This window comes from Capra hircus, chromosome 19, assembly GCF_001704415.2.
Source record: "Capra hircus breed San Clemente chromosome 19, ASM170441v1, whole genome shotgun sequence".
Classification (NCBI taxonomy): Eukaryota; Metazoa; Chordata; class Mammalia; order Artiodactyla; family Bovidae; genus Capra; species Capra hircus.
The window spans coordinates 24,555,610-24,568,869 of NC_030826.1; the positions used below are offsets into that span (position 1 = coordinate 24,555,610).

The 13,260-nt window shown below is 43.0% G+C and overlaps 1 protein-coding gene across 2 annotated transcripts in view; it reads right to left on the reverse strand.

Moving 5' to 3' along the window:
- The window catches only part of ANKFY1 (ankyrin repeat and FYVE domain containing 1), a 70,017-nt gene that overhangs the window by 28,820 nt on the left and 27,937 nt on the right, over positions 1-13,260 (reverse strand). For both annotated transcript variants that reach the window (XM_005693418.3, XM_005693417.3), the window contains exons 4-7: positions 11,244-11,379; positions 5,966-6,089; positions 4,715-4,864; positions 3,052-3,217 (exon numbers count right to left, since the gene is read on the reverse strand). In XM_005693418.3, coding sequence (XP_005693475.1) covers positions 3,052-3,217; positions 4,715-4,864; positions 5,966-6,089; positions 11,244-11,379 — 576 coding nt within the window. The remainder of the gene's footprint in view (positions 1-3,051; positions 3,218-4,714; positions 4,865-5,965; positions 6,090-11,243; positions 11,380-13,260) is intronic.

Consider the following 13,260-nt stretch of genomic DNA (forward strand, 5'->3'; position numbering starts at 1 on the left):
TGGGATTTTCCAGGCAAGAGTACCGGAGTGGGTTGCCATTTCCTGCTCCAGGGGATCTTCCTGACCCAGGGGTCGAACCTGGGTCTCCCACATTGCCAGCAGACACTCTAGCCTCTGACCCACCAGCGAAGCCCTTATACATATATACATACATATAATATATGCACCCCACACAAAGAATTATTTAGGAATTATTGGAAACTGAAAATTGACACTGTTTTACATTAACAGAAAGTCAGCCCATGGATATAAAACCTACAGGAAATAGACAACTGACATCAAACAAGCAGAACGAAGGGAGGGAATAGAAAATGCCCAAAGCACCATTTATAAAGTGTTTTGACAGTAAGAAAACTTCTAACACATTTTAGAACAGTTTCCTTCAGAAAATCGTTAAGAAAAAAATTGCTTGGTGCTTAACAGTTCTGGTTACTTCATCACTTCACTCCTCAACACTGCCAAGGAAATGAGGCATTACTATAATGACCTGCCCATGTAAAAATATTCCTAACAATGCAGTTAATGTTTTAAAAAATATCCACAAGCAATTTTTCTTTCAATGAAGCTCTCTAACTGAAGTTTCATTCAGTGACCAGGCAGTAACTTTCATTAAATTAAATAATTAAATTTCATTAAATTAAACAAATCCAGTGGCTTAAAGCAATACAAATTTATTATCTTGCAGTTTTATAGGTTGAAAGCCTGGTATAGGCACCCCCCATCTAAAAGTTTTTCTTCTGTCAAAAACCAGATCCAGCTAATCAAAGGAGATAGCGTCTCTCTGGTCACATGAACATCCCCTATAGGCTGACTCACAGACTCATTCTTTTTTCTTTTTTATAACAATCTCCCTCTTTTATAGACACATTCTTGATATAAACTGATCAGTACACTTGGTTATTAGGATGATCACTGACTGTTCTGGTGAGAAATTCTAATGTGTGCCCACAACCAGACCAAAATCTCATGTATTAAAGAGCTTCACTTATATGATAATGAACTTAAAGTAAGGTTAACAGTCACATTTTAAGAATATTACTCAATTCAGTCATGTGGGCAGGTCAACAGACTGACAGCTCAAGCTGAAGAAGGAAAAGTGAAAAGAGATCCCTGCAGAAGATGAAGTTGGTGATGGCATTTCACACAGGGAAGGGATGAGCCTGCCACACGGCAGCCACTGGGTGAGCGTTACCGACTCACAGGCTCCCAACAACCAGTAAAGCGAGATAATTCTCACTTTACAGGTGAGGAAAAGGAGACTCAGGAATGCTTATGTGATTTATCCAAGAGCACAGAGTACGTGGACAAGCCAGGATTCAAACTGTGGTCCCTCAGGCTCCAACGCCAGTGCTCTGTCCTCCCCACCATGCCACACTCTGCCAACTGAGCAACAATCAAGCTTATTATGCCCACACTGCAACCCCCATGCTTGCAAGCAACTCATAAATTCAGAGAGGAAGACTGAATCATCTGAAAATAAGCATCAAAAATGCATCACCAATTCTTGGCAATTCTTGTAACCAAGCAATCATCAAAATATTTAATAACTCATCAAAGATGTTTTTTCATCACACATAAGAATTTAAGTCCCTAAGAGGAAATTCTGGTACATGATTCTGAGATTGTTTTTTTAGTAACAAGTGTATCTATTTCCAAAATAAACATCTCAGACACTGAACAGTATGGGAAAGAATAGTTCCCGATGCAGTGGAAACTTTTCCCACTGCACACACACTGAGTGCTAAGCACCCAGTGGCTTTGTGCAGTGCAGAGGGATGCTTGGGAAAAAGGCATCTGCTCTTGACACTCACATACTCTAAGGATTTCCTTCTCAAGGATGAACAAAATTTTCCTCTTCATCAGCCAGCACGCTTAACACTCTAACACATGACTTAGAGGGAGATTTATATTAAAACTTGCCCAAAAAGGGCAAAGCCACAGCTGCAACAGGACCATATTTGAAGTAACTACACCCCACCAGCTAGGAGCAACTTGTGAACAGCAAAAGCACAGCAGAGATAATAATAGAATAATAATGCACAACTGGAAGGTTAAATACACATTATTAAGATGTGGAGAAACCAGTGTGTCCTATTCTTGAGGTCCACGTGTAAACAAAATGGGGCCATGGCCAAGTACCTCAATCAAGTCATCCATCCCTCTACAGAATGAAGGCTCTGAGTCATCTGAAAGCTTTTAGGCCATATTGGAACTCTACCCCTATATGGCTTCTCACTTTCTGTCAAAAAAATGACTACTGCAGGGGCTTCCCTGGCAGTCCAGTGGTTAAGACTCCACACTGCCAATTCAAGGGATGTGAGTTTGATCCCTGGTTGGGGAACTAAGATTCCACATGCTGTGTAGCAGGGCCAAAAAAAAATACTACTGCAAAATAGAGTCAGGCAGGATCCATTTGGGACTTAAGAATTAAGGCCATGGGAAAGACTAGTACTTTTCCCCCTTTAATTCAGTAAGATGAAGATGCTTTGATTGTAATTCTGCCCCTTACATAACTTCCCACTATTAATGACAAAGTACTCAAACAGAGCTATAACTTCAAATAACTTTCCTAGAACAAAATGAAATATTATCACTTTGCTATGCTAGATGAGAAATCCAGTTTGTAAAAGTGAAAATTCTGAATCCCAGAATAGGTTTTAATATTTGTGTTCCTAGAACTTTCTTTCTCTTGCAGTAACTGATACCAGTAAAGCCTTCCTGGCACAATTTCTGAAAAAAGTAGTATACTGGATGAGCAAGTAACACATTGACTGCTTACAAGTAGATGGTGCTTTTTTCTCTAAATGCCATCTCTCTAATCTTCTGGGGGTCCTGATGGCACTCTGAAGAGCCTAACCAACAAGGCATGAGGCAGCAGGTCTTCCGTCTCTCCTCTGACCCACTGACCACAAATTCTAAGTTTGCTGCCTGCCCAGTACAGACTCAAGAGGCTTTGAGAGTCTATGGAACAGGATCAGAGAGTCTTTGAAAGTTACTTGGCTAAAAGTAAAACTGCCCACAGAGGAAAATATAAAATACATTTCTTCCTACCTCTTTGGATTCCTTTATGTAACAAGCTCCAGCCGTTCTTGTCCACCATGTCCACGTCAGCCTTGTGATTAACCAGCGTGGTGGCGATACTCTCCAGACGTCGGGAAAGGGCTAGATCTAATGCAAGGTCTCCGTTACGATCCAACTCATTCAGTTTCCCAGGGAGCTGCATAGAGAAATTCCTACATCAGCACATAGTCAGTAGAGAAGACAACTGACTCTCGGGCCTTGACTCTTCAATATCATCTCACACAATATCGGATTTTAGTCCTAAAACTTACTACAGCTTATGCTCCGAATTCAACTGAACTCACAAACTTCTCTTGGGCCTCCTCAGGGCACATGCCTTTCCGGGAGCCCAGGACTAGCAGGGATCACAGAGCAGGTGCAAACACCATGGAAGATGACACAAGAGGGACATGCAGATGATGCTGCTGGAACACAAGCGCCAGGATGGAGGGTCAGACAGCCTGATGGGGCCCAGCTCACATCTTCATGAAAGACTGTGGCTTAACTACCTAATTCCTCCTGGCAGTTTAAGGTCTCCCCCAACTCTGGACACCCAGGATAAAACACACGACACAGCCACCTGTCTAGAGCAGCCCCATCTCCCCTAAGGCAGTGCAGTGAGCAGGACCGTTTCCAAATATGTCCATGTCCTAACCCTTAGAACCCGAGACTATGTCACCTCACATAATGAAAGGCCCTCTGCAGATGTGATTAAGGTTAACGACCCCGTAATGGGAAGAGGACCCCGGACCTGCAAGGACGGCCCAATCTATCTACTCACGTGAGTCCTTAAAAGCAAAAGAGGGAAGCAGAAGAGTAGATCAGACAGATGTGACATGAGAAAGACTGGATCCGACACCTTGGCTTTCAAGAGGGAGGAAAGGGGCCCTGGGTGAAGGAACATGCTGGCCGCTGGAAGCTGAGAATGGCCCTGACTCAGCTCACAGCCAGGAAGAAAATGCGCATGCTGGTCCTGCAGTCACCAGAAACTGAATTCTGCCAACAACCCACGCAAGCAGGCTTCCCTACAGCCACCAGAAAGGAACACAGCCTGCCAACAACCGGACTTCCAACCTATGAAACCACAAGATGATAAATTTGCATTGCTCTAAGCCACTGGGTTTGTGGTAAATTTTTCAAAAATATTTATTTATTAATTTGGCTGCTCTGTGTCTCAGTTGGGGTACACAGGATCTTCAGTTGTGGCATGGAGACTCTTAGTTTGGCATGTGGGATCTAATTCCCTGATCAGAGATCAAACCCAAGCCTCACTGGGAGCAGAGAGTCTTAAGTCACTTGGCCACCAGGGAAATTCCGGTTGGTGGTAATTTCTTCTGTGTGTGTGCGTGTGTGTGTCTTTATTTATTTTTATGGTAATTTCTAACAGTGGCAAAAGAAAAACTAAAACAGGTATTAGTACCTGAAAGTTAAGTACTGCTGAAATGACTACCTAAAAGTGTGGAAAGTGTCTTTGGAAGTGGGTGACGAGCAGAGGCTGGAAGAATGTTAAGAAGTATGAGGGGAAAAGCTCAGGTGGCTTCGAACACACCACTGGTAGAAACATGTACATTAAAGACCAGGAATGGTTCAGAGGAAGTGAGAAGCATTACAGAGAAGAACAAGCGAAGTGCAGTCTGGGGAAAAGGCAGAGTACCTGTGAGTCCATTTCGATCAGATAAAGAAAGACCACGTCTTCTCTCTCCACTTTGATAGCTTTATGCAATGGGTACTCGGTCTTGGACTTGATCATTTTGTATAACAACTGAGCACTCATGCTGCTGAAGTCCTCCTTCCGTAAGTCATCCTGCGGATTAAGAAGACAGTGAAAAGCAGAGCAGAACCAACATGTGAACAATAGTGACAATGCCCATCTCTTAGGAAGCACTTGGAAAGTGTCTGGGCCTACTTTAACATTTCCCAACTCACTGAATTCTCACAAATCCCTGACGTAGGTACTGTTATTATCCCCATTCCCAGATGATGAAAGTAAAGCAAAAGGAGGCTGATTAACTGCACAGAGAGTGAACAGCTGAGCGGGGATCTGGAGCCAAGAGCCCACCCCATTTCCCGTCCCCCACCCCCACTCCCGAGCATGGATTCTTCACCACAGCACCACCCGGCCTCCAGGTAAGATGGTAAAGCATGAGCAACACTGACATCCCACGGGACACAGCCACAAGGAGCCCTCTACATGAGAGCAGACTCCTCCCCGCTTAGCCCCACAAAGACGGTAACAGAATTATTCAGAACTTCCACAAACAATTATCGGTTTCTACTGCTACAGATCTCTAAATCTCTACCTATTTTAGCAGAAAGGTTCCTGTTTCAATTCTTCAAAATCCAGTAAGATACTTTTTCTCATAGTGTTGCTGAATACCAAACAATTTACAGAAACTAGGTTATAAAACAGCACTAGCCATGATTTTCTTAAAAAAATGCAAAACAGACAACCAAGAACTGCAAAACCTCTTCTTTATGATGAAAGCTACCTAAGCAAGCAGATCTAATTTAACAATTCTCTCCAGACACCGAGAAGGCAGAGAAAGCCCGGAGGGGGCGCTGCTGAGCACACAGGCCTGCTGGCCCCACAGCAGCACTTGCTTGTGAGGCTCGGCCACGGCTCCCGCAGATGGAGGACGAGGGAGGCGTGTGTCCCTTCGTTCCAAGCCTGCTTCTTGGCCTGGGCTATCTTCTGCCCCTCAACTCCGAAACCAAAACTAGGAGGCTTTTAGAGCCAAAAAGAATCTAACAGATCATCTTCTGCAACTACTTAGCCTTCAATTTTGTTATAAAAGGAAACAAGGGGCCAGAGAGGTAACTTTCTATGGAACCAGGTCCCACACCCTGGTCTCCTGGCTTCCAGCAAAGGTGCTTTTTTCCCCATACTCCTCAGCCTCACACTCACCCAGTGACTTGCAATAATTTCTGCACAGTAGTTCATCAATGTGCTGGCATTCAGCTCCTCTGCAGTCTGATAGAAGCGAATACAGTTCCTGACGTTCACCAGAGACATCACACCCTTCTCACATCTATGAGAGAGTATCAGTGATCAACAGGATTGTTAGGATCAATATATTCATAAATGAACAAACCAAAGCAACAATCTGTGTACTGGCTGGCTATGTCCAATAACAATAAAGTGTAAGGTTTAAGCAATGCAGCTGTGAATAAACTGTAGCTGAGTTACTCTAAGTACCAGAATTTCATTATTGTATTGCTCATTCTGGTCAGAATCCAAATAATCTTTAAATAAACATGTTAAGCATAACACCCCAACTGCCTTCAAAATAACCACATGAAACTCACTGATCATACACACAGGCGATTGTAAAGTCAAACATGAAATGCATCAAATTCAGTCCTTCAGTATTTAATTGTATGGGACACACTTGCAGTTCCCGCTGGCACAACTCTATCATGCCACAAGTGTGGCTTAGAAATAGCTTCAAATATGAGGCTCCATGCCTCAAAACGAATACCTCCTTAAAAGCCTTCCCATATGGTGATCTATATGGTATGTGAATCATAACTCAATAAAGCTGACTTCAAAAAGCCCACTTTAAAAATCCATCATGTACAGAAACAACCGAGTTAAGACACAAACTACAGAACACCAAGATAGAGAAGAATTGGCTACAATGGTGTCCCACAGAGCCTGGGAACAGTAACAATAATAACAAGATTCTGAGAATCATTAATGAGAGAGCCCCAACTAGGTCAGGGAAGACAGGGCTGCACACAGGTCTCTGGTAGCACAAAGCAGGCACACACCCTAGACTACAAGATGCAGAACAGGGAAGCCCCGAGTTTCCTCTACCCTGGGATTCCCAGAAACCTTGGTGAGCCTCCACAGCACCGGGCCTGGGAGGAAGGAGGCGGTGACACAGTCCTCCCACCTCCCTTGCCTGCACATCTCCCTACAAGTCAAATTCACCTCCAAGGGCATCCAAGAGGCCTCATGTGGTCTCAGGGAATACCCCGAAACCCCACTGCTGCTTCTGTCCCACAGTGCCCACGAAAACCAAGTTCTCAGCACAAGGGAAGGTAGTGACGGACACAAAGAGAATCATCAGGTAAGTGAGAAAGACCACAGCTGAGGTCCACTGCATTTGAGGGGCCCAACTACATGGGCTCCCTGGGCCTCCCTCTCCTCCTCTGTGAAATAAGGATAACGCTCTCTTTCAGAGGTTCAGAGGATCTGCGAGTGCTTTTCAAGATAAAGGAAAATTATGTACAATCTGCACAGTCTGAGGTACATAGTAGGTATGCTTGCTTACTAGTTGAGGTCTTCCTCAAGGAAGATGCATAATTTAATAACTAATACAAAAGAGATTCAGTCCTACTATAAATGAGAATAACGGGCTAACAGATAACTCCCAACTTTAACAGGTGAGGTTTGAATACCAAGAGGACAGGGGAAGATGGGGGAAGAAAGGAGGAAAGTCACAAGACAGACCTGAGAAGGAAGAGGAACACATTTTCTAAACCTCACAGATGAGACGTCAGCCAGGAGCAAGAATAACCTTGCAGCCATTTCTCCACCTAGCAGTAAATGCACGCCCTCATTTAATTCCAAGACCTGTGCTTATGTACTCTGTGTTTCAGCAACATAGCTTGGTGTAAAGAAGCACCTCCCCCACGGCACTTTTAAATCAAACTGGCAACATATCTAAGTCAGTCACTACGATAACGAGCAAGGATGCTCTCTACTTCTGAGCCCCTGCTGCCTGCACACTAGTCTCCCCAGACTCTAGCATGCTGGCTGCAATGTCTGATTCTGAGCCTGGCTAGGAAATCAGAGCATTCCAGGAGAGATGTCCTCTTTCCGGATATGTGAAACTTTAACCACTTTTACACTGACAAATATCCTAACGTCCTAAAACATGATGTGATCTCAGGGAGTACTGACTCATCTGCAGAGCACCTCACAAAGCATTTTTATAGACAAATGCTGAGTGTGAAAATGCCATTCTCTTCCTTACTACCACCAAGAGACACTGCACCAAGACACTCGATGCTTCACGAGGACAGATGTTTTGTTACAATTGGCAAACACTTCATTTTCACTAAACTCTGGGATCCCCAAAGTGCCATTCACAATGTGGATAGCCTATAAATAGTCACTGGCATGAGTTAAACAACTGAAGGACATGTAAACATTTTTAAAAATTCAGATTCTCAGTTCACATCTTCTCTTTGAAAAGCAGCAAGGCACACTGACTTTTCTCTAAAGGGATTTTTGTTGCTGTTAATACATGTTTTTCATTTTAGAGTATAAAAAAATACAGATGCACAAAAGAGTACATCTAATTTTTAAAGTCAAGTGTATGATTAAGCGTCCCACAAACTCCTGTCCAGTTTTGTGTCATCTGTCCCTCTGAATATAAGGCAGAAAAATTACTGAAAGGATAAACAATAAAAGGTTCAGTTCAGTTCAGTTGCTCAGTCGTGTCTAACTCTTTGCGACCCCATGAATTGCAGCATGCCAGGCCTCCCTGTCCATCACCAACTCCTGGAGTTCACCCAAACCCTTGTCCATCGAGTTGGTGATGCCATCCAGCCATCTCATCCTCTGTCGTCCCCTTCTCCTCCTGCCCTCAATCCCTCCCAGCATCACAGTCTTCCAGTGAGTCAACTCTTCGCATCAGGTAGCCAAAGTATTGGAGTTTCAGCTTTACCGTCAGTCCTTCCAAAGAACACCCAGGACTGATCTCCTTTAGAATGAATTGGTTGGATCTCCTTGCAGTCCAAGGGACTCTCAAGAGTCTTCTCCAACACCACAGTTCAAAACCATCAATTCTTCGGCACTCAGCTTTCTTCACAGTCCAACTCTCACATCCATATATGACCAGTGGAAAAACCATAGCTTTGACTAGACGGACCTTTGTTGGCAAAGTAATGTCTCTGCTTTTCAATATGCTATCTAGGTTGGTCATAACTTTCCTTCCAAGGAGTAAGCATCTTTTAATTTCATGGCTGCAATCACCATTTGCACTGATTTTGGAGCCCCCCCAAAAAAAGTCTGACACTGTTTCCATTGTTTCCCCATCTATTTCCCATGAAGTGATGGGACCAGATGCCATGATCTTCGTTTTCTGAATGTTGAGCTTTAAGCCAACTTTTCCACTCTCCTCTTTCACTTTCATCAAGAGGCTTTTTAGTTCCTCTTCACTTTCTGCCATAAGGGTGGTGTCATCTGCATATCTGAGGTTAAATCACAGATGATTTACTTTTGTTATTTGTATAATTCTATACTTCCTAAATACCACACACTGAACATGTAGCTAACAATTAGGAGAACAAAAATTATTTAAACTGTCAGTTGTTAGCATACACTATTAATTATCTCTTTTTTAAGACTATTTTCCTGATAATGCTTACACCCAAAACTTCCTTTTCCCTTTTCATCAACCTGGTGACCGCATTCCCAAACCAAGATCCCTATATGATAAACATCGGCAACACCTGCTTCACATTTAACTGAATACATCCATGGGTCAGAGCCCTTTCACTTACTATTTCAAATGAGTAATTCCTTCTGCAAACAGCAGTGGGCACTCTGTGATCATTCAAAAGCCAACATTTGACTCCACGGCTGGGTCTCTTCCATCCCAGCTCTTAACAAAGTCTTGACAGATAAACCTAATACCCACATCCAATAATAAAACACTGAGCATCTGGTAATGTTGATAGTTATGAAGCCTAATCAGTTAATAAACAATAAACACTTTAATTAAAAAATCCATTACACAGATTACAGCTATCTAAACTACTCCTAACTGCAGGGCACTTTTATCAAAGCGATTCAATTTATAAGCAAGAAAATCAATCTGAGAAAGCTCAGGAAATCTGAGGGGGGGGGGTGTAGATATCAATCACATTCAATCTAATTAAAATCATGCTCTGATTTCACTCTGAGATGATTCAAAAACTCACCCAAAGAAAGACCTTTACAGTAAAGCTATCCTGGCTAACCTAATACTATATGTACCTACAAATCCTAGACCTGGTTTGGTTTTTAGGTTATTGGATTTAGGTATTAATACGGCCTCAAGCCCACATCAATCACAGATAATTAGGAGGAACCTGTGTACTGACTCATGTGGGGCACAGTGGGCTATCTCAGGGAAAACAGCCAGCCTCAATGAAAACAGAACAAGCGGCTCTAGGTAGCCAGGTCTCTCTTGACTCTGCTGCTGTGCCTACCTAGTTGCTACGTCATGTCCGACTCTTTTGCTACACATGTCCATGTGACCCCATGGACTGTAGCCCGCCAGGCTCCTCTGTCCATGGGATTTCCCAGGCAAGAATACTGGAGTGGCTTGTCATTTCCTTCTCCAGGGGATCTTCTGGACCCAAGGACCAAAACTGAGTCTCCTGCTTGGCAGGCGGATTCTTTACCGCTGAACCACCTGGGAAGCCCTCTTGATGCTGAGGGCAACACAACAGATGGAATGCTATCCCTCCGCCCACCTAGGAGCAACGCCATTCCTTCACACACACAGAACACAAAAGACCACTAAGTGATGTAAAAAGCACTCCCTCTAAAAAGCTGACTTCCAGGGGCTAATCACCAACAAAAAATAAGGGCATTTTGTCTGCTATCACCTGGTGAACACTGTTCTCACTGTGTTCTGTAGGGAGAGCAACAGAGAAAGTACAATATAAAAAACACAGCAGGCTCTCTCCTTGGAACCTAAAAAGCAGTAACAAATGAAGTGAGGTCTCAGAAACACTATGAAATTTACTGAGACAGACTCTCATGTACTAATTTAGTCATTAATGTGTTTGTAACAAGAGAATATGACCTTCTTCCATGGTCAGAAGAACTTCTTCCAAGCAGACAGAAAGTAGAAGTGAAAGGAAATGATACAGGAGGGAAATTTGAGGGGCTGGACACTGGATTATATTATTTCACATTCGGTTCATCAGTTCACACATGTATGTAATCACAGGTAGTAAATCAGTGAAAGAAGAGAGAAGACCCAAAAGCTTCAGCAAAGTTTAGCTTACAAGACAACAAAAAGCAAGGGAGACAAAATTCTCTCCCCACTATTGCCTTTAAAAGAACACCTTGCAAAAGTTATTTACATTAGCAGAAGCAGCTGTTTTCCCAGAGCTTGGCATAATTAAAGCTCAGCCACCACCATCTGAGGTGCTTGACTGTATCTGCTGTGACTTGCCTCTCCCTAAGGAGCTGTAGCTGAAACCGATTAGCTAGTTTCATCAGCTCAGTCAGGAACACATCGTCTTCTCTGAACTCCAACTCATCCGTATAGATCCAGCGAAGCATGGTCATCGTCACCTCAGGGTTAGCATCTGGTTAAAGAAAGAAAGCAGAAAAACTGAAGACAAAGCACAGGTGACACAGTCAAGGCCCTCCCGAGGACCCTGAAAAGCTAAGGCTACAGAGAGACTCGCAGTAGACCCAGCTCAAAGAAATATCACACAGCCATTAAAAAGGGTAGTTAAGCATTCTGGGTACCATCTGATTCCAGAAAAGTGTTAAAAGTTTTGCAAGGGGCAGTACATGGGGGAAATGAACCTATTAAAGATATAAGTCAAATAAGCTGGAGGAAAATATTTTAAATATATGACAAAGAGTTTACATTCTTTTTTTGGGCACCTGTACCACATCTGTACAGGCAAACATTTCACTTCACTGCACTTTGCAGGTATTGTGTTTTTTCCCCACAAATTGAAGGGTTATAGCAACCCTGTGTTACAAAATGATGGTTAGAAATTTTTAGCCACTAAGTATTTTAAAATTAAGGTATGTACATTGTTTTTTCTAGACATAGTATTAATACACACGTAACAGGCTACAATACTGTGTAAACATAACATTCATATGTACTGGGAAAGCTAAAAATTCACATGACACACTATTATGAGTTTTGCTCTTTACGGCTGTGGACTGGAATTGAACCCAAAATCTGTCCAAGGTCTGTCCATATACCACAACTCAGTTCATTCAGCCTTATGCTGGGAAGATAACTTACTCCTAACAATGAGGGCATCGCAACATCACCACCGTCAAACATCTTCTCTGTGGTGGTTTCTTTAATTTTATTTTAAAATTTTGCTTGGTTTCCTTTAATAATCCTACGCAAATTGTCCAAACCAACAAACTTGTATGATGAATAAACCCAAATCTGAACAGTTTTTAAAAAGTTTCTAAAAAATGACATTAGCAGAGATGCCCCATAACCCTCAAAATTTCAAATAAAGATTTGAATAAAAATCTTCACATAAGATTCAAGTGATCACCAAACTTTCCCACTCCTGCCTTGATTCGTCCCTTAATCTCCAAACAATAAACTGAGAGTGATCCACTCTGAGTCTCATACTAAGCAGTGGGCAGAGAACAATGAACCAGAAGGACGGTAGGTGCTTCTGTGTCAGTCAGCTCAGTCGCTCACAGTCGTGTCTGACTCTGCGACCCCAGGGACTGCAGCACACCAGGCCTCCCTGTCCATCACAACTCCCAGAGCTTACACAAATTCATGTCCATTGAGTCAGTGATGCCATCCAACCATCTCATCCTCTGTCATCCCCTTTTCCTCCTGCCTTCAATCTTTCCCAGCATGAGGGTCTTTTCCAATAAGTCAGTTCTTCGCATTAGGTGGCCAAAGTATTGGAGTTTCAGCATCAGCATCAGTCCTTCCAATGAATATTTAGGACTGATTTCCTTTAGGATGGACTGGTTGGATCTCCTTGCAGTCCAAGGGACTCTCAAGAGTCTTCTCCAACACCACAGTTCAAAAGCATCAGTTCTTCAGTGCTCAGCTTTCCTTATAGTCCAACTCTCACATCCACACATGACTACTGGAAAAACCATACCCTTGACTAGATGGACCTTTGTTGCCAAAGTAATGTCTCTGCTTTTTAATATGCTGTCTAGGTTGATCGTAGCTTTCCTTCCAAGGAGCAAGCGTCTTTTAATTTCATGGCTGCAGTCACCAACTGCAGTGATTTTGGAGCCCCCAGAAACAAAGTCAGTGTTTTCACTGTTTCCGCATCTCTTTGTCATGAAATGATGGGACGGGATGCCATGATCCTAGTTTTCTGAATGTTGAGTTTTAAGCCAACTTTTTCACTCTCCTCTTTCACTTTCATCAAGAGGCTCTTTAGTTCTTCGCTTTCTGCCGTAAGGGTGGTGTCATCTGCATATCTGAGATGACTGATATCCCCTCCCAG